At 50.5% G+C, this 23,651-nt stretch overlaps 5 protein-coding genes and 1 non-coding gene across 6 annotated transcripts; 3 read left to right on the top strand and 3 right to left on the bottom strand.

Moving 5' to 3' along the window:
• The first annotated feature begins 210 nt into the window (after window positions 1-210).
• BDW74DRAFT_t42 lies at window positions 211-302 on the top strand. Its single transcript has one exon. It is a non-coding gene; the product is annotated as a tRNA-Pro (tRNA).
• A 125-nt stretch (window positions 303-427) lies between these two features.
• Window positions 428-2,557, bottom strand: BDW74DRAFT_143534 (uncharacterized protein). Its single transcript, XM_073722887.1, has 2 exons — window positions 1,970-2,557; window positions 428-1,918 (listed from the first exon to the last, which is right to left on the bottom strand). Exon 2 carries the CDS (start codon window positions 1,815-1,817, stop codon window positions 813-815), a length of 1,005 nt encoding a protein of 334 aa, XP_073588421.1. The 5' UTR covers window positions 1,818-1,918; window positions 1,970-2,557; the 3' UTR covers window positions 428-812.
• Window positions 2,119-2,484, bottom strand: BDW74DRAFT_173191 (uncharacterized protein; the record flags this gene model as incomplete). Its single annotated transcript, XM_073727743.1, has 1 exon — window positions 2,119-2,484. The coding sequence occupies one exon, from the start codon at window positions 2,482-2,484 to the stop codon at window positions 2,119-2,121; it is 366 nt and encodes a 121-aa protein (XP_073588422.1).
• Window positions 2,558-3,069: 512 nt separating the features above from the next.
• BDW74DRAFT_186214 (uncharacterized protein) lies at window positions 3,070-13,131 on the bottom strand (the record flags this gene model as incomplete). The annotated part of the gene is made up of 13 exons (XM_073731215.1): window positions 3,070-3,920; window positions 3,970-4,340; window positions 4,401-6,070; window positions 6,142-6,836; window positions 6,892-7,623; window positions 7,683-9,743; window positions 9,800-10,234; window positions 10,296-11,050; window positions 11,120-11,716; window positions 11,781-12,124; window positions 12,177-12,485; window positions 12,543-13,014; window positions 13,089-13,131. 13 exons carry the CDS (start codon window positions 13,129-13,131, stop codon window positions 3,210-3,212), a joined length of 9,195 nt encoding a protein of 3,064 aa, XP_073588420.1. The 3' UTR covers window positions 3,070-3,209.
• Window positions 13,132-15,220: 2,089 nt separating this feature from the next.
• Window positions 15,221-17,609, top strand: BDW74DRAFT_186212 (class I SAM-dependent methyltransferase; the record flags this gene model as incomplete). The annotated part of the gene is made up of 3 exons (XM_073731214.1): window positions 15,221-15,586; window positions 15,640-15,873; window positions 15,932-17,609. The coding sequence occupies 3 exons, from the start codon at window positions 15,221-15,223 to the stop codon at window positions 17,591-17,593; spliced, it is 2,262 nt and encodes a 753-aa protein (XP_073588419.1). The 3' UTR covers window positions 17,594-17,609.
• Window positions 17,610-17,875: 266 nt separating this feature from the next.
• BDW74DRAFT_143523 (MDR family MFS transporter) lies at window positions 17,876-19,914 on the top strand. The gene has a single exon (XM_073722886.1). It carries the CDS (start codon window positions 17,921-17,923, stop codon window positions 19,685-19,687), a length of 1,767 nt encoding a protein of 588 aa, XP_073588418.1. The 5' UTR covers window positions 17,876-17,920; the 3' UTR covers window positions 19,688-19,914.
• Window positions 19,915-23,651: the final 3,737 nt, after the last annotated feature.

Genomic DNA, 23,651 nt, shown 5'->3' with positions numbered 1-23,651 from the left:
CCTCCTAGTTCACTCCATAATTCATCAGTTACATGATCTTCATACTCCAGTAGTTTGATAAGGTTGTTCATTCATGGTCCAAGTTTAACATGGCCCCAATATATATATTCTGGCTATCCCGCTCCACAACCAACATAATTAGCCGGAAACAAAGCATTAGGTGATTCCCTTATATCTCTAAATAACAGGTAGCACTTCAACCAATCAAGTGCTCTGTTGGTCTAGTGGTATGATTCTCGCTTAGGGCTTTAACCCTATAGCACATATGCGAGAGGTCCCGCGTTCGATCCGCGGATAGAGCCCTTCTGATAATTTTTTGTTTTGGTTTCTTCACAGTACGTTTTTTTTGACGAGACAACACCAACAATAACACGAACGTGTCCCTGTAATGTCGTTATCAATACATCCTTACTTTTGGTTCAATGTTACCATTGACATTATCATAAGTATTGCGGTCCTAGTCCGCCAGTGTAAATCTGACATTTCTCCAACATTGAAACCGTGACCTATCGTCTCAATGGGCACCCATCTCGCAAGCATAGGCCAAGTTGTAACAATGAATGGAAGCGACATAGTAAACAAAATGGCAATGATAGGTGTTTGATATCAAACCGGCCATAAGAGAATGTAAAGGACAAAGTTGAAAAAAAAACATAGAAACATAGGTATAAACAGTACTGCAGCCCTGCTACTCGAGATGCCCCTCCAAGTTCCGGGAATATGGTGGGTACCTTAGGTATCCCAGATCCACCCAAGCTGCGCATAGGCTAGAGCCCGTTTGCGTTTTTGACGCTCGTTATTTCGCCTGTACCCTAGCCAGCTCTCTGGATCGGAGTTGACTCATCGTCGGTGATATCGGGGGATGTCCTGCCCTGCGTCCCCCCTGTTTGGGTGTGGAGAGGTAGCTCATCAGAAGACGAAGAACGGTTTGTTATGATGGAGCCAGAACCAGAGGTTGCGGCTCTTGCGTTCTTCCCGCCGGCCGGTTTACTGATAGAGGGTACACCCTGCTTTTTGGCACCCTGATGCATGAGCACCTCACCAGGTTTATGATCCGCATCTAGAGCGTCATCCTCGTGCTTCGATGCGCCGAGTAACTCTAGCAACTCCATAGACTGTGATGCCTCCGCCGTAGCCAACCCTGACGAGGTTGATGTTGGTTCTGCATCAAGTTCGTCTCCATGCGCATGTAGCGCCCTGTCGGGCAAAGGTGTAGGCTGTAGAAATCGGTTGGCTCTTTGTTGAACGCCTTTACTCGGAACATGTGTATCACCTTGGCCAGTGTTAGGCCTATTGGGAGGTTTCGCCCGGGTTGGTGGAGATCTAGGTGGAGGAGGCGGGGGCGATGATGAGCCAGAGCTTGAATCGTCATCCGAACTTGACCTTGGTTCGTACTCAGCTGCCACGCTTGGTGTAGCGTCCGAATCCTCACTGAAAACAGCGTCCGAGGCAAACTGTGCAGCTTGAGGTAAACGAGAGCCTGGAACAGGACATGGAGCATGACTTAGGGCAGGGCTTGGATTGTTGTTCGTGGGGAGAGGGAGAGGTGCCCGACGCTCTGGAGAAGGACTTGGTCTGTTGTTCGAGAGCATAGCTGACTGATGGCTTCGGGCAGGATTCATGGCCAAGGTTGCCGAGGGGCATTGACCAGGGCTCCTGATCAGGGCTTGGATCAGGCCTCGGCCCATTGCAGAAGGAGTCAGACGCCGAACCGGTGTCTGAGCCTGAACTGGAGTTTGGATTATCCCCACTGGGTGCTCTTGGAGCTCTTGCCAGTTCCCGTCTGACAACTCGCTGGACTTCACGAAGGAAATCATCCCTTTCCTTTTCTCGTATCACTTCGCTACCGTATAGCTGAGCATGCAGGGTGCGTATAACGCCCCTGAGCTGGGCCCTCAACGTCCGACTCAGTGAGTCACTATATTGTGGCATTAGCTAGAGTGTCCCATCTCGGGATGCGCCGACATACACTTGGGCTTTGGTTGCAAGAGACTTCCCAAGCTCGTACTGCTTTAGAGCAACCTGCTGCAGCACCAGGTTAGTGAAGGTTCTCATGTATCCGGTGAGAAGTTTCATGTCGGCATAAAGCAATTGCAACTCGCCCTTCCTCCGAAAAAGCTACACCCATCTTGTTCGAAAGTCCGTCAAAGTGGAAACTTTCCTCGGCGTGAGAAGCGGATCCAATATGTCGAGAATGCCCTGTATCCTGTCGATAATGCTCTGGGCGTCTTTTCTGAGTCCCCTGTCAAAACTATGATATCGTTGAAAGTCAATGGAGGATTCCTCGATGTTTGATACGTCTTCCATTGCCTGTTTGAATATACTCCAAAGCTTCTTCATGGTTCTGGTGCGTGTCTCTATCTCCTTGACTTCTTTTCTCGCGTAGCGTATTGTTCGGTACACGTAACTCAGGTTGTTGTAGAGAACGGTGAAACTACCGGCCAGTTGATCGGAGGCTGCAACAGCTCCCAGGATCTCTGTCATGCTGATTATAGGCGACTGCAAAGTTTGGAAGTAGAGGGTGAATATCGTGCGCTTGGGTCTAAAGTGGAAGAGGAGTCTGCGACATGGATGATTATCAGACAGCCGAGACAGAGATTGTCGGCAAGACGGCGAGGCTTATTCCTGCTAGGCTGTGCATGGCTGCCTTGACATCGATGCCTTGTGGTTAGATCATAACGCAGGCTGGAAAAAGACACTGGCTGACCCCGCATTGCACAACATAATCGCGCAGCCTTGTCTCCCATCATAATTTCATGTGCTCAGCAGGTTTAGCCTCGGCTTGACACCGCTCTGAAAACACCTTGAAAATGAAGGAGTGGGACGTTCTGCCCTGCACTGGAACATTACTGCCCAGCGAGGACTGCCCCAACTAGACATAGGTATACGGAACAAACTCAGCACCTATCTCCACAAGGCAATACATCCGCCGCCCTTACAATCCGAATGGAATGGTGATATGAGGGATGCTTTAAGAACAACGACAATGGTAAGGTCACGCAACTAGTGCAGCTGCTCCTACGAGGTCTCTGCCATATTCCCAAACCGACCCACTCAACTAGAAGGAACTGTAAAGGGCCAAAAAGTCATCTTCAAGATAGACTGCGTAAAGTAGATATAAGAGTAACTAGGGGGTACTAGCTGCCTTCCAAAACCAGAGAAAAAGCGATCATCTACAAATCATGATACCCATCCACGCCATGTCGTTATCAAACAAGCTCCGCATAAACCGCAACCTCCAGCGCCCCCGTCAACGCCGCAAACCGCCCATCAGCCGGCGAAATAACCTGCGTAAACGTAGTAGCCGCAACGCCCTTCGTCCGATCAATCCACCAGAACAGATTCGGCCGGCCTGCCCACTGCAGCGTTCCAGCGGAGCGCTTGCCGGGGAGAGAGTCCATGTAGACCGGACCGCCAAGCGCAATTTCAATATTGTTTGCTTCCATTGCTGCGGTTGAGAGGAGGGATGCGCGGAGAGGGCCGGAGAGGAGGGCCTGGAGTTCGGGGACGCCGGCTGTCTGCGGGCGGAAGATCTCTTCGATGCTGGAGGGTTTGAGGAGGGGAGCGCCGTCCGCCAGGATCATTGTTACGAAGCGGGTCCAGTCGCGCGGGGTTGAGAAGATGCCGTGGCCGCCGCAGTCGTGGAGGGCTGGGATGCGGGAGAGGGGCTCGCAGGGTGCGAGGCCTTGGTCGTCTGTTCGCTCGTATGTGGGGACGATTCGGCGGAGGATGTCGGGGTTGCGTTCGGGGTGGAAAGTTGACGAGGACATGCCAAGGGGCTCCCAGACGTTGGTGCGAAGGAAGTCTTCGAGGGTGGTGTTGTTGATGCGTGCGATGAGCTCGCCGGCCCAGTCCATGCCGGATCCGTACATCCAGCCCTCGCCTGGTTCGAAGAGGAGTGGGTAGGTCTTCATGGCTTCCTGTAGATGGTATTAGCTTAGTCGGTGAAAAGTAAGGATGAGAACATACGAAGTCGCTGTCAAACGTGTTGCATGTTACACCGTTCTGTCGCGCCCACCGCGGCAACCCAGGGCTCTCATCATAGCCGCAACCGCTTCGATGGCTCATCAGCAAGCGGAGGGTGATAGACTTGGTACGGGGTTTGGTCCGGTATTGTCCTTCAGAATCAACACCGTCGAGTACGGGGAGCGCACACAAGTCCGGCAGGATGTCCGCTACATCATCGTCAAGGGAGATCTGCCCGCGCTCGACACAAATCATGACTGCGACGGTGGTCATGAGTTTGGAGAGGGATGCCATGCAGTAGACCGAGTCAAGATCTGCCCTGTCGCTAGACTCAGGCGACATAGCGCCCTCCGCGAGACTGTAGAGTTCCTCACCTGTGAAATCAGATTAGCATTGTCGAGCGGTGCTATGTTGATAGATCAGGAGATACATACCTTGGCGACCAATAACAGTACACACATATGAGTGCATGACAGGTTTAGGATCAGCAATGGCCTTCTGGACTGCTTGAGTAAACTTTCCCATCAGAGAGTCGCTCCGGTGGGTAATTGAGCCGTTGCTGCCGTTGATAACACCTGGCTCTGCGACATGGCCGTTGGTGCTGCCATTCTGGGTAACGCCATTGGAACCATGGTGAGTGGCCCCATTGGCACCGTTGGTCGCATGATGACCATTCAACTTCTCGTGCGAAGTGCCATTCGCTCCATTGGTCTTCTCCTGAGCCGTATCATCCGATGCCTGCGCAGTCTTGTTCTTGACAATCATGTCCCACACGGTACCTGCCAGGCTTTTAGGCGTGCAACCAGGTGCGAGTAACTGCAAGAAAGACATGCCGAGACCGAATCTCTGACTGAGCCAATGAATAAGCTCGCTGCCAGACATACTGTCAAGGCCGAAGTGCGAGAATGGCCGGCTGATGTCGACATCCTCCGGAGGAATAAACAGGAGCTTGGCCAGACGGCGACCAATGGCTTCGGCGAGGACAATAATTGCCTTGTCCTGGTCTTCAGGCAGGTTAGCAACGAGCTGGTCGTCACCACTGCCGTCAGCGGCAGCATCGCCATGACCGGCGCCGCCTGCTGCAGCCTTGCGGGATTCGAGCGTTGTGACAAGTAAGGCTGAACGGCGATCCTGCTCGATACGTGTAACCTGGACCATGCTAAGGTCGTGCTTAGCATACTCGACACCAGTCAGGATGTGACCCTGCGTGAGCGGGTCGAACTGCTTCGACAGCGGCTGCGGGTTCGTTGTGAAGCGCTCAAAGTGTCGAATGAATTCCGATTCCTCTGCCTCAATCAGACCAGAGCGCAGCAGGTTCTCAGCATACTCGGGCTTGTCGTTCAACGTGCCAACACCCTTGATCGGACCCAGAGAGACTGTGACTGCTGGAAGTCCGCGGCGGATACGCTGTCGCACGAGGTTGTCCAGTACAGTGTTGGCCGCGGCGTAGTTGGACTGCGAGATGTGTCCGACGTACGTCACCGCTGAGCTAGTCATGAAGAAGAAGTCGAGGTTGGCTTCCGCTTGAATCGTGGCGCGGTGGAGATTCAGGGCACCGTGCACTTTAGGACGAATTGCTGTGTTAAACTGGGCCAGAGTCATGGGGTCGAAGAAAGCGTCTTGCAACACCATTGCCGCATGCACGACTCCCTTCAGTGGTCCCATGGAAATAGCTTGCGCGACCGCTCGCTCGACATCTTCCATCTTAGAGGCGTCGCCTTGGACGGTAACCACGTTCACCCCCTTGGCCCGAGTTCTTTTGCAGAAGGAGGCAATCTCCCGCTTGGTCTCGCTCGACCGACCGAGGAAGACCAGGTTCTTGGCGCCTCGCTCAACTAATGAGTCCGCCATACTATGGCCTAGACCTCCGTGGCATCCTACTAGCAGGTAGCTCGCTTCGCTACTAACGCCATGTGGATGAAGAGCGCCTTTGAGTGTGATTTTATTGCTGGTAGGACCGTACGTCAGCACCACTTTACCAATATGTTGACCTAGGCCAAAGTATCGGAGCGCGCTCTCCATCTCCGTGATATGGAATGTCTTGTCCAGTCGAATAGGCGTAATGCGGCCCTGCTCGAGAAGGGCCATGGCATCCGTCATAAGCCTATATGTGGCCACGTTAGCCACAATAATACTGAGAACCTGTCACCTGATAGCGTAAAGAAGGATCCTTACCTTTGAGCAATCCGCGGCTTCTCATCCAAGACCAAGTTGAGATCGAAGGAGAAGAAGCTGATGCTACGATCGAAGGTGTATAGGCCCATTGATCCCTTGTCCAGCACATTGCCACGACCTACATCAACGAACCTTCCACAAGGCGCCAGACATTTGAGTGATTCATGGAAGCCAGGGCCCGAGATGGTCGAGAGAACAACATCAACACCGCGCCCACCTGTCTGCTGCAGTAAAGCATCCTTATATTGCAGCGAGCGGGACCAGAAGATGCGATCTGCCGGAATACCACACTGCGTGGTCAAGAAATCCTTCTTCTGCTGGGTTCCGACAGTGGCATAGATTTCAGCGCCGACATGCTTGGCATATTGAATGGCGGCCAGTCCCAGACCTCCAGTGGCTGCCTGGATCAGGACGCTCTCGCCAGCTTCCAGCTGGGCCAGATACTTCAAGGCATAGAGGGCTGTTCCATGCGCGATGCCGACGGTGGCCATTTCCACAAGGTCCACATCATCGGGGAGCTTCATGCACTTCAAGGCTGGACTCCGCAGGAAAGTATCGTAGTGTCCGCGTTCGAGGCAAATGGCCTTGTCGCCAGGCTGTAGATGCGTGACGTTGCTTCCGACCCTCGTAACAATACCCGTGCTCTCGTTGCTGGACTTGACACTTTCGAAATTGCCCATGGCAATCACGTAGTCCTGAAGTACACATCAGATTAGTAAACTCAACTCTAGAGGCAATAGTATGACGTACCTTCATGTTGAGACCGACTGCCTGCACTTGAATCTCCACCTCATCAGCGTCCAGAGTCATATCACAAGTCGGCCTTTCCCGGAAATAGACCGTGTCCAATAGACCAGGAGTCCCCATCGCAAGCTGGACGTTGCCCTTCGTGGGAAACTCCTGATCATGACGGCCCTCACTGCCCGTGTCAAGGGTGAATTCCTGGTTCAAGTCCATATCAGGAGCAACTCGGCAGATATGCAAAACTCCATCCTTGAGCATGAAGTCAGTCTCGCAGTCGGCACGGGTTGTAGCGGTAGCGACTGAGCCGGTCACATTCACGACCACTTTGGCGAGAGCAGGGGCATCACTGATGTTCTTGTAGTCAACATCGAGCGCAGCGAATCGGAGATTGCGGGTCGAGTTCTCGTTCATAAGGACCGTGTTGAGACCATGGGCTAGTGCCATTGCAGGGTATCGGCCTTCCAGGAGATCTCCGCCAGTCACCCATAGAATGCTGGAGGCAGATGCGACGAGGCGTTTCAGCCCGTCGAATTGCTCCGGCTGCATGTCTACCAGAACGGGTGTTTGCACCTCTTCGAGGACCAGGTAAGCGACATTGCTGTTCTGGTCAAGGGGCTCATCAATTACAGGAACCGACTCAAGGGTGTAGTGGCCAATTTCCTCGGCCCTAAGTTTGCCTTGGAGAAGGAACTCCTGTTCGATGGCCTGGGCCAGGTCGTTTTGGTTGGGAGAATGCACCTATAGGTCACGTTTGTAAGAGGCAACTACGAGACATATTTCAATAGAGAAATACTCACAATAACCAGACGCTCCAATTTTTGCTTGGGCGGGTCGGCAATGGTGCTCGCCACCATCACACTCTCCAAGGCCAATGGCTCTGGGAAGTCAGTCAGGACCATGTCTAAGCCTTTGAAACCGGATGCCTCCAGCTGCTGCTCCCATGACGGGAGGCTGCGGAATGGTCCTAGCGGACGCTCTGCAGCCACATCATCCAGACACTCCCAGAAACTCGGCAGCGTGCCAAAAGCGAACTGCACAGGTGAGAGGCTTTCGATCTTGGTGATCTCCAGCATAACCAACCTGCCGCCGGGCTTGAGCAACCGCCTGCAGTTGCGCAATAACTGGTCAGTATTTCCAGGGGCGTGCATCACGTTGGACGCAAGGATGAGGTCGTAGGCGCCGAGCTCGAAGCCTTGGGCAGCAGGATCCACCGACACGTCGAATGTCTGGTAGATCATGGGAGGGTATTCACTAAACAGCTCCTCGGCCTTCTCGAAGAAAGCTGGCGAGATGTCCGTGAATGTGTAATCCTGGTAGCGCTTGGCATGATGGTGATTACCTGGCATGTCACGGTCATACGCATTCAACGCCTCGAGTGCAACGCTGGTGCAGCTTCCAGTGCCGGCTCCCACCTCCAGCACCCGCATTGTAGGGTTCTTGTGCGCCATGACATCAACAACCGAGGATAGGTTCTTGCGGGCTGCATCGTGGATTGATCCGTCTGCGTAGACACGGGCCAGAATCTCAGCCTTCACGGCTAAATCTATGCCGGAAGCAGTGCCGTTGAAGATGTCGACCATGTTCTTATAAACAATGGCGTTGAACTCAAGCTGTGGAAAGTCTCCGGGCAGCTCTGCCAACAGTTCCTTAATGCGCTGATCCCGCTGCTCAGGGCTTAGGGTGGTGGCGTTCGGCTCACAAAGAACCATGCGTCCTGCAGCCGCTTCAGTCTTGACATGACACAACCAGTTGTAGTATCCATGTGTCCACTTCAATGCCGGATCTGTTGAGAGATCTTCTCTGCGCACCATCTCTAGTGCTCCACAGACGTAGAGAACTGTCACTGTCTCCAGCCGCCTCCGAATGTAGTCCACTTCATCAAGATATGCGGCTCCTGAAGGGGACTTGAAGTCGCTGTGGTACAGCCTGTGTGCGCCAGCGGTATCAAGGAACTCGATATCTGGCTTCCAGTGCATGCGGTAGTATGGCTCACGCTCTGTCCCATCCTGGCTCATTTTCTCCTGGCTGCCTTGGTTCTCAAACTGCCGCCACTTCACGTTCTTCGCGGAGATGATCTCGAACCCACTCTCCGTTGTCAACGCGGAGTGGGAGCCACCGCTGCGGGCGCCTTCGGTCCAGGCCACACTATCGATATAACCCGACTGGTCTTTAGCCCACGATGCCGGGCTGATCGTCATCTCTTCAATGAAGACAGGGATTTGCGTGGCCTCCTGTCTGTCTGCACGGCTAGTGTAGACAGAAGCAACTCGTCCCTGCAAGACTGCATCGATCGTCAGCGGGTGAATGGCGTAGCGGGACTCGCTGGTATCAGTGGACCTCGGATCCATTGTCTTGAGAATGAGTGTCTGGGCGCGGGCACGCGACGCATGTGGCAGCACCTGGATCTCATCGATAACTCGGAAACGGGGACCAAAGTCGAATCCTCGGTACTTTAGTCGCTCATACCAAGCATCCTTGTGGAAAGTCTGCTCGAACATCGGCTCTTCAGTCTCCCCGTTGAAAGGTGTCTTTGCAGTCCTAGCTCCGTGCGCAAGTTCAAAGGAAACAATGCCCTCTGCATGCTCAACCCACCGGTCATCCGCCACAGAGCAGATCTTGAACTCCAGTCGGTTAGAAGCGGCAGAGGCCTCGGTAGGCCGCAGATTAATCATGATGTCGGCAGTGCCGCTCGCGGGAAGAACAAGAGCCGCCTTGATAGTGACGGTTTGCAGGTGAAACTTGGCATCCTCGAAGTCGAATGGCGGGCCGCCCAGTGTAGTGTCTTCGGCGAATTGGGCCGCAGCCTCAACAGCCATGGCCAAATACGCCGCTCCAGGGACGATAATCGCGCTACCAATCTATACACATATTATTCAGTCAGCGTTCTTGGATATTTGCACGACGGGAGACATACCACATGGTCTTTGATCCACGGCACATCATCTAGACGAAGGTAGTTCCTCCAGATGGGCTCCATGCGATTACCTCCTGGCAGACGGCTTCCAATCAGATCATGGCGGGGGTGAGTGGCAAACTTGTAGTCTTTTGTCGCCCGATTCACGACCAAGGGTTGTTTGGTTTGGTGGTTCCATGGGTATTTAGGAAGGTCAATAAGAACCTTCGATGGACGGTAAACCAAATGGCCATTGACATGGAGCATGTTCACTGGGTACCCCTTGATGAATAGGCTAGTCGCTAACCGAAGCATGTCCTCTTCGGCGTCATGACCACGTTCGAGGGTCTGCTCGTAGGTGACCTTCGCCGCGGTTCCCAACGATGCGTTCCAGATGTCTTGAACTTCCGGCGACGCGATAATCTGCTTGATGGGACCCTGAAGAGCGCTGTGCGGCTGTAGAGTATGTTAGCATAGCTATTATGAACAGTGCTTGGGAAAAGAACGGAAAGCTTACTCCGATCTCGATCACGGTATCAACATGTCGGTCTTCCGGTCCAAACTTGAGACTCAACAGCTCTTTCATGGCAGGGTCAAACAACACTGGGTTCTCCAAATTGGTTTGCCAGTACGTCCCATCAATATCTCCAGGCTGGAGATGTGCCAGCGTCACTGAAGAAATCATTACAGGTCTCTCTGTACCTTCAAAGGCTGGAGCAATTGGGCGCACGGCTCCACCGTCGTACGGCCGACTACTCGCCTCCAATATAGCTTCACTGTAAGCAGAACCGACCTCTTTCATGCTTGGGGAGTGATAGGCCTTCCCGCCTGTCGGAAGCTTCTTGCACAGGACTGCCTGCTCCTTCAGTATTCGGTGCAGTTTGTCGATGGGCTCAGTCTTGCCACTCAGCGTGACGCTTTGAGGTGAGTTCACGCAAGCAACAACAACGTCGGCCGCCGGAATCTCATTTTCCGCTAGGAACTCTTCAGCTTCATGCGCACCCATTGCGACCGCCATCATTGCCCCTGGTGCCTGGGTCAGCGTAGCGTGGACACCTCTCAAGTAGGCCGCAATGATGGCTTCCTCGGCTGTGATGAGCTGGGCGGCGTAGGCCGCAGCTAACTCGCCAGACGAATGGCCGACAGTGGCTTGAGGTTTGACACCCCATTCTTGAAGCAAATCAACAATGGCGATCTGGATCGCTGTGCAGATTGGCTGAGAGAAGGAAACCTTGCCGATCCTGCTTGTCTCGGCGGGTTCCAGCAGGATTTCTATCGAAAGCACCGCAACGATCAGAATTCACTCAACACAGGAAGGGAGTACTTAGGATAATAGCTTACCTTCAAGGGACCATTCGGGGCGCTCCTTGAGTTGAGACAGTGCCAAGTTCAATCTCTTGAACGTCTGCTGCACAGATGGGTAGCAGTCCAGCAGTTGGCGGCCCATCTCAGCCCATTGAGCACCCTGACCGGTAAAAGCAAAGGCAACGACTGGAACGCTGTTGTTCGTACGGCCGGTAATTGGCTCTTTCAATGTCAGACTCCTCGAGCTCGTCATCTCGATGGGAAGGACGCCTCGGTGATGGAAGCGGGTGCGTCGCGCAATCATAGTGTGCAGTAACTCGTGGAAGTCGTGGGTCTGACTGTCCAGTACTTTCACTAAGTTATTCAAGCCTTCTTCCATGGAATACTCATCATGACCCGTGACAGGCAACAAAAACCGTTTCTGGATAATTGTGTCGTACGGGTCCACGGTCGAATGCTCACGGAAAGGGTTGGGCATGCCGATGCTTTCGAAGTACTGATCAACTCCGTCAATCACGACGTGTCCGTTGGCTCCGCCGTATCCAGACGAGTTGACAGATCCACGCTTCGCCTTGCCTTCTGGCCATGGAGTATTCTGTGTGATTACAGCCAGCGCGCCTCCTCTAAGATCCACTGCAGTATCCAAGCTTGTCAGCAAAGCTATCCTTAGGTGGGCCGGATGATTGGAGGTACTAACGTGCAGGATTGAGCTTTTTGACTCCGATCGTACCCGGGATGACCCCGTTCTCGATCGCCAAAGCAACCTTCATGATACTTGTGATTGCCGAACAAGCCTCACCATGGCCAACTTGTGGCTTGGTAGAACCAATGTACAACGGTTCATGCCACTCTCGATGGGTACCAAACACGTTAGCAATTGCGGTCGTTTCAATTGGATCTCCTGCAGGGGTTCCAGTGCCATGGCACTCGAGATAGCCAACCGAGTTATAGTCCAGTGGCCCGGAGTGCTCGTAGGCGTTCCGAATCGCCAATTCCTGAGCAAGCGCACTTGGAAGTGTGATACCATTGTTCTTGCCATTCCTGTATACGTGTCAACGAAGGTATCTGCAAAAATGTATGTGAGAATACTTACGCGGTCAAGGACGATCCGCGAATCACACCGCGGATTGGATCGCCGTCTCGAATAGCGTCAGATACGCGTTTGAGGTAGAGAACATTAATAGCTTCGCCACGAGAGTAGCCATCGGCAGAAGCATCGAAGGCATGACACTGCGCGGTCGGAGAAAGAGCTCCAATTTGTCCGATGGCGAAATGGTATTCGAGAGTGAGAATGAGGTTAACGCCGCCAACAAATGCGGCTGGGATCTGGCCGTTGCGCAGGGCTTGGACGGCAAAGTGCAAAGCGTACAGTGTCGAGGAACAGGCCGTATCCATAGTCACACTAAAATGAGTTAGCATATCTAGACAGCGAATCACTGGGGTGCTTTTTGCAACGAACCTTGGTCCGTGAAGGTTATACATGTAGCTCACGCGGTTGCTGATGGTTGTTCGACCCATTCCAAGCACAGCCATTCCTTCAATGCGTTCCGGCTCTTTGAAGGCAAGTGTCTCATAGTCGCTGGCAAAGCTGCCAACATAAACCCCAGTCTCTGTACCAGAAACGTTCTCAAGAGTGATGCCTCCCGACTCCATACATTCAAAGCAGCATTCGAGCAACTGACGTTGTTGAGGGTCAAGGTATAGAGCATCCGTTGGATTGACGTTGAAGAAGCCGGCATCGAAGTCTTCAAGGTCATTGGAAACGCAGTAGCCTTCAGTATATCGGATGTTTCCCGGCCGCCCTTTCTGGGGGTTGTAGAATGCTGTAGGGTTGAATCGGCTTTCAGGAAAGGGCCCGCGGGTGAGCTTCTGGCTGATCAGTAAGTCCCAGAAAGACTGAGGATCTTGCACATCTCCGGGAAGGCGGCACGCTGGTAATGATCATAACCGTTAGTTGAGGTTCTGAATAAGATGTAAGAGGCAAGGACTAAAGGAAATGACTTGCCCATTCCCACTATGGCAATGCCCTCATCATGAAGATCGCTCATTGTGAATCAAGATATGGTCTGAGAGAGTCAGAGACGGGAGCATAGAAGATTACTGCAGACTGTCTGCAGTGAATGAGTGACTGCAGTGTGCGGGGTAACTTTCTGGTCGAGAGTATACACGTTTATATACCCGACAGAGAGTTGGTCCATGGTGCAGAGGGGGATTGAAGCGACCACCTGCTCCGAGCTCGCATAGAGAGCTATGCCCTCGAAGGAATCGAGTCATGTACTCAGCCATCTTAGTGCTCACCAACGTATCAGCTCTCTATCCTCGTCTAAATCCACTGAAATGCTGTATTTTCAAAACAGCTGGGCTGAGCCCGATAAGTCCGTTGCCTCCATGAAGAGCTGGTGCCACCCTCTCACGACTAGGGTGTGTTGTTTGACGGCACGCCTAAGAGGACGTGTTTCCCAGTGATGTCGGATTGGCCATATCCAGGACATCCGGGAGGCGACCAACGTTCGCTAAGAAGCAACAGATCTCATTGGATGAAGCAACACCCAGCTCCCAAGAGCCTAGCTTGCTCTGGCGCGAGAAAAAGACATAGTGACAGAGATAGCTGATCATCCCTGCTATTCCTACCGTCAGAGCCAGAAGCGGCATTGGTGGGAATGCGGAGAGGCAGGGGGCACTTACGTGTATACAGCAATAGAACCCTAAGCCATCGCCGAACCATATTTGATCAATGAGCTGAGACATGGTCGAGATAAGAGCGGGTAAGACAAATGGATTGTTCGTAGTTCTCCGCAAACCCATCCGGCCGTCCGAGCAGGGGTGACTACATCTACGCCGCCATTAGTGATCTGCTACAAAGAGCGCTTTGTTTTAGATATCGGCTTTAAGACTGAGACTAACCGTGAAAAGCGGTACTTATCGCTGCCTGACAGCGAGGATGGCCGGTTCTTTGACCAACGTCACCAAATGAAATGAGGCTACCACGATTGTATCTGCCTAGCGAGTTTAGGAAGGCGAGACTTCGAGGGACAAAATGCCGCAGAGTGGATTCCAAGTAGCCAAGAGGCCTGGAGTCAGTGATTGCGGCTCACAAAGTACGCTTCGGAAAAAGAACACAACGGTCCACGTGCAGCTTGATGCCGGCCGATAGATTGGTTGCATATCCCGGTTGAGTACCAGATAGAGAAGTAGAGGAACGTGGCAAAAGGGATAGATTGATAATGTTCTGGAGAAACTCGATGATCGTAGTGATTGTGGAGGAGTGGAGGCAGAGGAGTGAGGAGAATCGCACGCGAAGACCCGCTCCTGCCGCTTTTGGGGCTGACTAAGACCCCCCGCCATCCCGCGGCCCCCGAGCTCAGACCAACATTCTCCAATTAATCTCGCTTCCGAGCTCTCGATGAACATCACCCGTTGGAAGGATTCGAGTAAACGCCTCATACCACCCAGGGCAAACTTCTTGCAGCTTCCCCTCTTCCTAGCTTCATCAACACAACCAATCGCTATGGCGAGACGGCTCAGCCCCCAAGTCTGCAGGGTTTATGGTGGGTCTGCCTTACAATAATACAGAGTGTTATCGACTAGCGCTGATTTCTGACGAAAGCATGACTGACAAATGCTTTGCTTGGTGTTTAGCTTGGACCGCTGCGGGTGGCTTACTTCGGAAATCTACCTTAATATCCGGGGCTCGGCTGCAGCTAGTGCGCTTTCCTTGACGAGCGAGCCATACACGTCCAGAACATCCTTGATTGCCTGCATTGCCGCCTGCATTGCCGCCTGCATTGCCATCGAAATCCCAAGACGATCTGGAACGTCAGGCCACTGGCTGCAGTTCGAGTCCGGCACTTGCTGTCAAGCGGCTCGCTTGCTCTAGCCGTTTTGGCGACTACCGGGGCGACAAACAAGGGACGATAAGGCGACCCGTCTCGTCAATTCGGTTTTGAAAATTTCCAGGAGGGCGTTGGACTATCACTGTCTACACAATGAGGGGAAGTACATTCCAGTGGGGTTCGGCGCAAAGCTATCTGATGATTGCCAGCATTGGATGAGCATCGATATAAGGATACGCATAGTACTCAGCTATGGCGCCCTACGCCTTTCAGACTTATCCCTCATCAAAGATACGTGGACATCATGGCGCTCTCTGGAGACGACGGTCTGCTTCTCAACTTTGGCTTTCCTTTGACGCTTACCGGATTCAGCGCAGTTGCACTGTGCGGTCTGCTTCTTTCGAGGCTACTTGCTCGACAGCGTTCGCAAAGCAATGAAGACCCGGGCCGTCTCTATGCCTTCTTCATCTTCTGCTACTGCTGCTTCATCAAATCCCATGCTGGTGGAGACCGAGGTAGCCAGCAGACCTTTCTTGAGAGCTTCTACAAGAAGCAAGCATCCGTCTATGACACCACGCGGAACCGCTTGCTTCAAGGGAGAAATGAGATGCTTGCCCTCGTCGCTGCTCAGCTCAAGACAAAGCCCAAGGGAGAGCGCATCTGGGTTGATGTAAGTCGAACTCCCATTAGTGGTTGTGCTTTCACTGACACTAACTACGTCAGGTTGGTGGAGGAACAGGATGGTGCATCGAGGCCATGTCCGCCTTTGTCAATGTGCCGGATTTCTTCTCGACCGTTTATCTTGTTGATCTATCCCCATCCCTCTGCGAAGTTGCGCGAAAGCGATTCCACCGTCTCGGCTGGAAGAACGTCCAGGTGGTGTGTGAGGATGCGAGGACGTTTTGCCCACCGCGAAAGGCGAATCTCATCACCATGTCGTATAGCCTATCCATGCTGGTAAAAACATCATTGCTGTCTCCATTACGGTGCTTTGAATGCTAACTCAGAATCCCAGCCGGATTATTATCCAGTGATCGACTCGCTCACCTCGCTTCTCGCCACCGACGGGGTGATAGGCGTTGTTGACTTTTATGCTCAATCTCGCCAGGATTTCGGAGGGCGAAACTACATTGGCGGCCATACTGGACGTCACGTTAATTGGCTAATTCGGAGCTTCTGGCGTGCCTGGTTTCGCCTTGACCATATATGGCTTGGCACAGGCCGTCGGGATTATCTCGAGTTCAAATTCGGCACGACCCTCACAGTAAACGCTCGCAACCGTGGTCTCGGTTGGATCCCGTACTATATTTGGATTGGACGCCCAGCGAACAAAGAACTAAATTCTCAAAACGAAGATCAAGTACTTTATTCCGAGGGCTTAGAGCTGGCGATCCAGAACCGAGCAGCGCATATTCCACTGCCGTCATCTTTCTACCAAAACCACTCATGGCGGGTTCATTACGACGATCAGCTCCCAAAGCACACACAGTTCAAAGACGAGTATATCTACGCTTTTACCTGGGAAGACTCACGCCAAGACCATGACATCCTCAACCTGGGTGCAGACGATGTGGTGCTGGCAATGACAAGCGCTGGCGACAATATTCTCTCATATGCCACAAAAAGCCCAGCAAGAATCCACGCCGTCGACCTTAATCCGGCACAGAATCATCTGCTTGAACTCAAGACGGCTTGCTATACTGCATTGCCTTATGAGGACTTCTGGATGCTCTTCGGCGAGGGAAATCATCCCGACTTTCGTCACTTGCTTTTCAACCATATCTCGCCCCATCTTTCCGGCCGTGCGTTCCAATATTGGCTCGACCACGCTCATGTATTTGATAGACCAGGGACTTTAGGTCTGTACGATACGGGAGGCTCTCGCCACGCCCTTCGAGTTATCCGCTGGGTCTCCAGTATTCTAGGACGTCGCGCTGCTGTACGCCAGCTCCTGACTGCCAGCAGCCTTTCTGAGCAGATTAACATCTGGCAAACCCTTATTCGCCCCGCTCTGCTGTCACCTCTTCTCTGCAAGCTCGTTATCAGCCAGAAAGCATTTCTATGGACAGCGCTGGGCGTCCCTAAGAATCAACTTGCGATGATCGAGAGCGACTACAAATCTGCTGTAGGTGCTAGCTGTAATAGTCGTTCCCGCGCCATCTGGCGCTACATGGTCGCTACTGTCGACCCAGTGGCACAGCAGACACACATAGGCAGCGACAATCCTTACTACCATGTTTCCTTGACCGGAAAATATAGTCGGACATGTCATCCCGAGTACCTATCTGCAGAGGCTCATGCTATGCTCTCCCAGCCCGGCGCCTTGGACAACGTTCGAATCCAGACCGACGAGGTTTCTGAGGTGCTCACTCGCTTTCCTCCAGCGATGCTCACGGTTGCTGTTCTCATGGACAGTATGGACTGGTTTGACCCAGATGAAGAGTCTGGTCCAGAGCAAATTATCCGGCTCAACCGTGCCATGAAGATGGGGGGCCGCGTGTTGCTACGATCCGCTGCACTCCAGCCCTGGTATATTGCGGCATTTACGACGCGCGGCTTCACAGCTGAATGCATTAGTGCTCGAACCCAGGGTGCATGTATTGATCGGGTCAATATGTACGCCTCTTGTTGGGTCTGCACCAAAGTGGAGGATGTTGCGCCAGCACTCCAAACATAGACAAGCTAGATTGTTCGGTTAAAACGAATGATACAGACTGGGATAGTACGCGTACTGTAACGACCGCCTCCATCTCTGCATCTTTGCATACTTACATAGATACATCTCCTGCATGCATTCCCGGGCTCGGGTTTCGGGGCTGAGAAACGCCCAGGCTTGGGCTGCAGGGATGCCATTCCTTCCACGCACGTCCACGGTGGCAGCCTGCTAGTCTACAAGAGGTTAGCTGTCCCTCCCTCCTCACCTGAGCTTTCTTTGTTCCCCCGTCCGCTTCCATTGTAAACCTCATTCTCCTTTCTTTCACTCATTCACCCCCCTGTCAGTACCATGGCAGAAACCTCAACCGTCCAGGTCACCGAAGCCAAAACCCTACCTACACCACAGAAGACCGAAGAAGTCGATGATACAAACAAGAAAACAGAAGAAGAGAATGACGAGTCACAAGAGAATGAAAATGATACCAGTTCGCAAGATCCCCCAACACCGACGCAGCCCCCTGCCACACCTACTCCCACCCCTAAAAAGACATGGCGGTTCTGGGCCGTCTTCCCAGCGCTCTGCATGACGACCTTTCTTGCAGCCCTCGACACCTCCATCCTCTCCACAGCCCTCCCAACCATTGCCTCCGACCTTCACTCCGGCGAGCTCTACATGTGGATCACAAATTCGTACATCCTCACATCGACCGTCGTCCTCCCCCTCTTCGGCCAAATGGCCAACATCTTCGGCCGCCGCTGGATGCTCATCAGCTCCGTGATAGTCTTCGCAATCGGGAGCGCTATGGCAGGAGCGGCAAACAATACCAGCGCGATCATCGCCGGACGAGCTGTCCAAGGTATTGGAGGTGGCGGGATAAACATCCTCGTCGACACCGTCATCTGCGACCTTGTCCCTCTCCGACAACGTGGGAAATACGTCGCCCTCATGGCATCTGTCTGGGCCGTTGGCACAACCGTTGGTCCTGTCCTAGGCGGCGCCTTCGCGCAGCATATCTCCTGGCGCTGGGTGTTCTACATCAATCTCCCCCTCTGCGGCGTGTCGCTTGTCCTCCTCGTCCTCTTCCTGCGCGTCATGCACCCCCGTCCAGAAAACACCACGATCTGGGCTCAGTTTCTCCGCGTCGATCTAGCGGGCAACACCCTCCTAACCCTTTCCGTGATCGCCATCCTCCTCGCCCTAACCTGGGCGGGCACAGCATACCCCTGGTCCTCATGGCGCGTTCTGCTACCTTTACTCCTCGGCATAGCCGGTCTAGTCGCCTTTCCCATCCACCAATCTTCCCGGTATTGCCCCGAACCCTCAATCCCACTGCAGGTTTTAAAGAGCGCAACAGCCCTCTGCGCCCTGTGGATCTCCTTCCTCCAGTCCCTCCTCCTCTACTGGGTCGGCTACTTCCTCCCAGTCTACTTCCAAGCACTAAAGAGCCTCTCCGCCACAAACTCCGGCTTCGCCGTCCTCCCCATAACAGGCGCGATCGCGCCCTTCGGCGTGATAACAGGGATTCTCCTCGCAAAGACAGGGAAATACCGTCCCTTCCACTTCCTCGGAGCAATTTGCATGACGGCTGGTGTGGGTCTTTTCTCACTGCTGGATAACACCTCGCCAGCCCGCGACTGGGCAGGCTTCCAGGTTCTGTTTGGCGTAGGCTCGGGAATGATCTTCTCCTCCACCCTCCCGCCCATCCAAGCCGTTCTTCCTGAATCAGACGTCGCGACTGCGACAGCAACGTGGGCGTTCTTGCGCAGTCTCGGCTGTATCTGGGGAATTGCGATTCCAACGTCCATATTCAATACGCGCGTGCAGAGGGTTCTCGGGATCGTGAGTGATCCTGCCATTAGGGAGATGCTGGCGGATGGGGGCGCGTATGCGGTTGCGAGTGAGGGGATTGTGAAGAGTCTTTCTGGGAGGCCGGCGTTGCAGAGTGAGGTGTTGAGGGTTTATGAGGATGGTTTGAAGTGGGTTTGGTGGATGGCGGTGCCGTTTGGGGTAGTGGGGTTTTTGTTGGCATTGCCGGTTAGGGAGGTTGGGTTGCGGGAGGAGTTGGTTACGGAGTTTGGGCTTAGGGAGGAGCCCTCGGGGGAGAGGAGTTCTTGATTTGAATTTGTACGTTGACGAATAGGTATATTTGGAGCAGGGTAGTGAGCTATGGTAGGGCATGTTGGGGTTACTCACGTGCATGGACATAGCCCTAACTTGCCAACCGGCTGGATGTTTCTGGTATCTTTTATACTACAACAAAGGCAAACCGCAACTGAAATCTTTATGATAGTATTATAAGCGCCTAGAAGGTTAGTCTAATTTAAAACCACATTTCTTTCGCCTTTGCTTGGCGTTGTTCTCTGCATAATACCTCATAATCAATATGGTAGTGGGAGGGGACATTTCAACCTGCGATACTTTAATAATAGTCTTTGTAGGACCAATCTGCCGTTAGAAACGTGTTTAGTATGAAGAAAGCCTCGAGCAATGACTAAGCTTCTTCTCTGTAGAATTGTAAACTTTGATGCGGGGTCAATAATTGGAACTACCTCTCCACTCCACATATCCATGGATCGCAACAACAGTAACCTTCAATATTCATCCTTCACAATGCCAGCCCTTCAAACCTTTCAGCTCTCTGTAGCATCAAAATTTGATAAACTCACCCCATCCCAAGCTAATATCCATCTGTATAGAAACAGAGCCAGGCTCATAGCCAAGTATGTGATGCACTCTGGTTAACTAAAATACCCAGACAGCTAAAAATAACCTAACATAAACAGGCGCAATACTGCATATTCCGACATCCTGTCTCCTCCGCGCCAGCCCAAACCTGTACACAACCACACACAACAGAAACACCACGACCCCACCCACACTCGACTCGCGGGCATTACACTTAAACAGATCCCTGATAGAACAAGAAGTGAAATCTTCCTTAGCCCGAATGTTCCTCCGCCTGCACATATATCAATGCACAGCTGACATGACCAGCTGCCGGGCATACTACGAGAATCTGTCAACCATCGATGACGAAGCTCTAGCATGGCGAGAAGTCGTTGTTAAAAACAAGGACCCACCGCTTGTCTTCTCGCAGGCAAATACATTCCTCCACGATGATAATACCGTTGAACCACGCGAGTATGTGGCGGCAGCAAGAGGGGTTATAAGGAGTTCGGAGGAAAGGGGTATACACTGAGACCATGTCCTGCCCACATACAACGCTGTCAACTCCAAGGTTCCATGAACACGGTCTGTGCGGAAAGTACCGCAGTAAATCAAGAATGAGCTCCTTGAGATCCTACTGGTACCGAGCAGGCGGCGGCCAGATCCCATCTCTTTCTTCGCCTCTGCGCCATTGAAAGCCTCGTGTAACCTGCTGAACTCCGAGGTAAGCCGGTAGGGCTTGCGCCTTGCATCACCCTGGAGATCGCGCTGGACCAGCCGTCCGAATAAAGTGGAGGCGATGTGCTTGATGGAGACTTTTAGAGGTGGTAAGGTCTCGGCTGGAGGTGACGGTTGAGGTTGCGATTGAGTTTCTGCCTGTGTCTCCGTCCCGGTCACAGTCTCTGATTGGGGTTCTGGCTGAGATTCAGGCTGAGATTCCGGCTCAGCCATCCAGACATACGGCCGTACCGTCTCCCGCGAGTTGAACGCCTCGTCATCGACCTAAAGAAAAGCGTCGCGTCGAAAGCCAGCGGTAATATGGCTACAAGCAGCCATTTATAAATATAGATTTTATATTACCTGAATAAAGTATTTAGGCTTTATTATCTTTACTAAAGGAATTAAGGTTAATATAGCCAATATTACCACTATTATAAACTAGGCTACCCTTATTATAGTAAAAAGGGTGCAGTCCTTTTTAGGATTCTGTAATTTCTACTAGTATTTTATTTAAGAATATAGCTGTATTGCCCGTGCCCTAAATAAGTTAATAAGAAAGGACATACTATATAAATAGATAAGTAAGTACCGCGAAGCCTTTAACAAGTTAAAGGAAGCCCTAATATCTACCCTAGTACTTAAGTACTATAACCCCTAATTATCTACTAGGATAGAGACAGATATTTTAAAGGGTGTAGTAGCAAAGGTACTCTAGGAGCTTTATAAGGACCTCTAGTACCTAGTAGTATACTTCTTAAGAACTATAAATAACGCGGAATATAACTATAATATTTATAATAAAGAGATGTTAGCTATTATTTGCTACTTAGTAGAGTAGCATGCTAAACTAGAGAGATTATAGTAAGAGAAGTAGTTTAAGATTCTTATAAATTACCAAGCCCTTAAATACTTTATAACTAAGTAGAAGCTAAACTAAAGGCAAGCTAACTAGTCTAAATTCTTATCTTAATTCTATTTCTAGATTAAATACTCGCCTGGTAAAGAGAATACCTTAGTAGATATACTATCGCGCCTTAAAAATATCCTTAAAAGTAACTAAACGACTGTACTATTATATCCTAAGTAATTAAAAGAAGGAGTCTTACCTAGTATAAAGGTAGAAGTCGCGCCTATTAATACAAACCTTTATATTATAAATCACGTGCTAGTAGCTAACTAGAGTAACCTATTACTTAAAACTTACTAAGAGCTAGCTTGCAAGGGATATACTAGTTAGACTATTAATATTAAGGGCTGCCTTTTATTCTAAGAATAATTTACTATAGTTTAAAAAAGTAATATATTAGTCTAATTACTAGACAAGATCTATTAATAACTATCCATAGCCTATCTAGAACAGACAAAGATAAGAGCTTTAATTAAGATATAATATTATTAGCCTACCTAGAGTTAAGATATAGCCTAATATCTTAATAATTATATAGTTTATAAAAGAACTAATAAATCCTGTAATCTCCTACCTAGATTATTATACCCTCTACTAATTCCAGATTATCCCTAGTAATATATTAGTATAGACTTTAAAGCCTTTCCTATATCTAAAAAAGGAAATAACGCGGCTTTTATAATAGTCTACTAACTAAGCAAACATGTATATATAGTAGCCTGTAAAAAAGCTATAATAGCTTAGGAAATAGCTTATATCTTATTATATATTTTTATCTATAGGTTAGCCTTCTAGATTTAATTATATTAGATTAGGGAAGGCAGTTCATATCTAAATTCTAGGATAAACTCTATAAGATACTATATATTAAGGTGGTACTTATATCCAGCCAGCACCTAGAGGTAAATAGCTAAGTAGAGGTTATAAATTAGTAGACTATTTAATACCTATACTCCTTTATATTTTACTACTAGAATAACTAGGATAACTTACTACTAGTACTAAACTTTATATCTATATACTTATTAAGCAAGATAACTAGAATATTACTATTCCTAGTAGAGAGAGGCTTTAAGCTATGTATGTTAATAGACTAGAAGGCTGCCTATAAGCTATTAAAGTCCCTGAAATTTGCAAACTATATAAAGCATAGTAAGTGGCATACTAGATCTAAGACACCTGGGAATATACTAAAAAAATAAATAGCTGTATCCCAAGTAAGAATAAAGAAATATATAGATTATAAAAGACATGAATATACTTTTAAAGTTAGGGATAAGATTATAATTACTATAAATAATTAGAATCTAGGATGCCCAAGCTAAAAATTAGCAGAGTAAATATTAGGCCTGCATAAGGTTATTATAAAAGAAAGAAACTTATACTAACTTTAACTTCCTAATAATCTAAGGGTTTACCTAGTATTCTCGCGTAATAAACTATATCTTGCTAGCTTAAAAGAGCTACTTCTAGGATAGATTACTAATCTATAAGGCCTAATAGACGTGAACAGAGCTAAGGAATAAGAGATTAAAAAAGTTATAGTATTATAGATATACTGACAGAAGTGTCAGATAAGGCCTGCCGATCCGTCTTAAACCGGTGGGATTTAAGGATATTCTGTGCGTAAGAGTAGAAGGTACAAGTCTTAAGGTTAAAGAGCTTATACAGAAGACTAAATAAAAATTAAAAGGTAAGGTAGCTTGGTTTCTAAAGATAATAAATAGTAATTAAAACTATCTAATACTATAAAGACAGTCCTTTAAATATATAATATTTATTAAA

The sequence above is a fragment of the Aspergillus multicolor genome (assembly GCF_047715735.1).
Source record: "Aspergillus multicolor strain CBS 133.54 unplaced genomic scaffold BDW74scaffold_2, whole genome shotgun sequence".
Classification (NCBI taxonomy): domain Eukaryota; kingdom Fungi; phylum Ascomycota; class Eurotiomycetes; order Eurotiales; family Aspergillaceae; genus Aspergillus; species Aspergillus multicolor.
The sequence above is the reverse complement of the archived record's forward strand: the minus strand, read 5'-3'. Positions and strand labels throughout refer to the sequence as shown.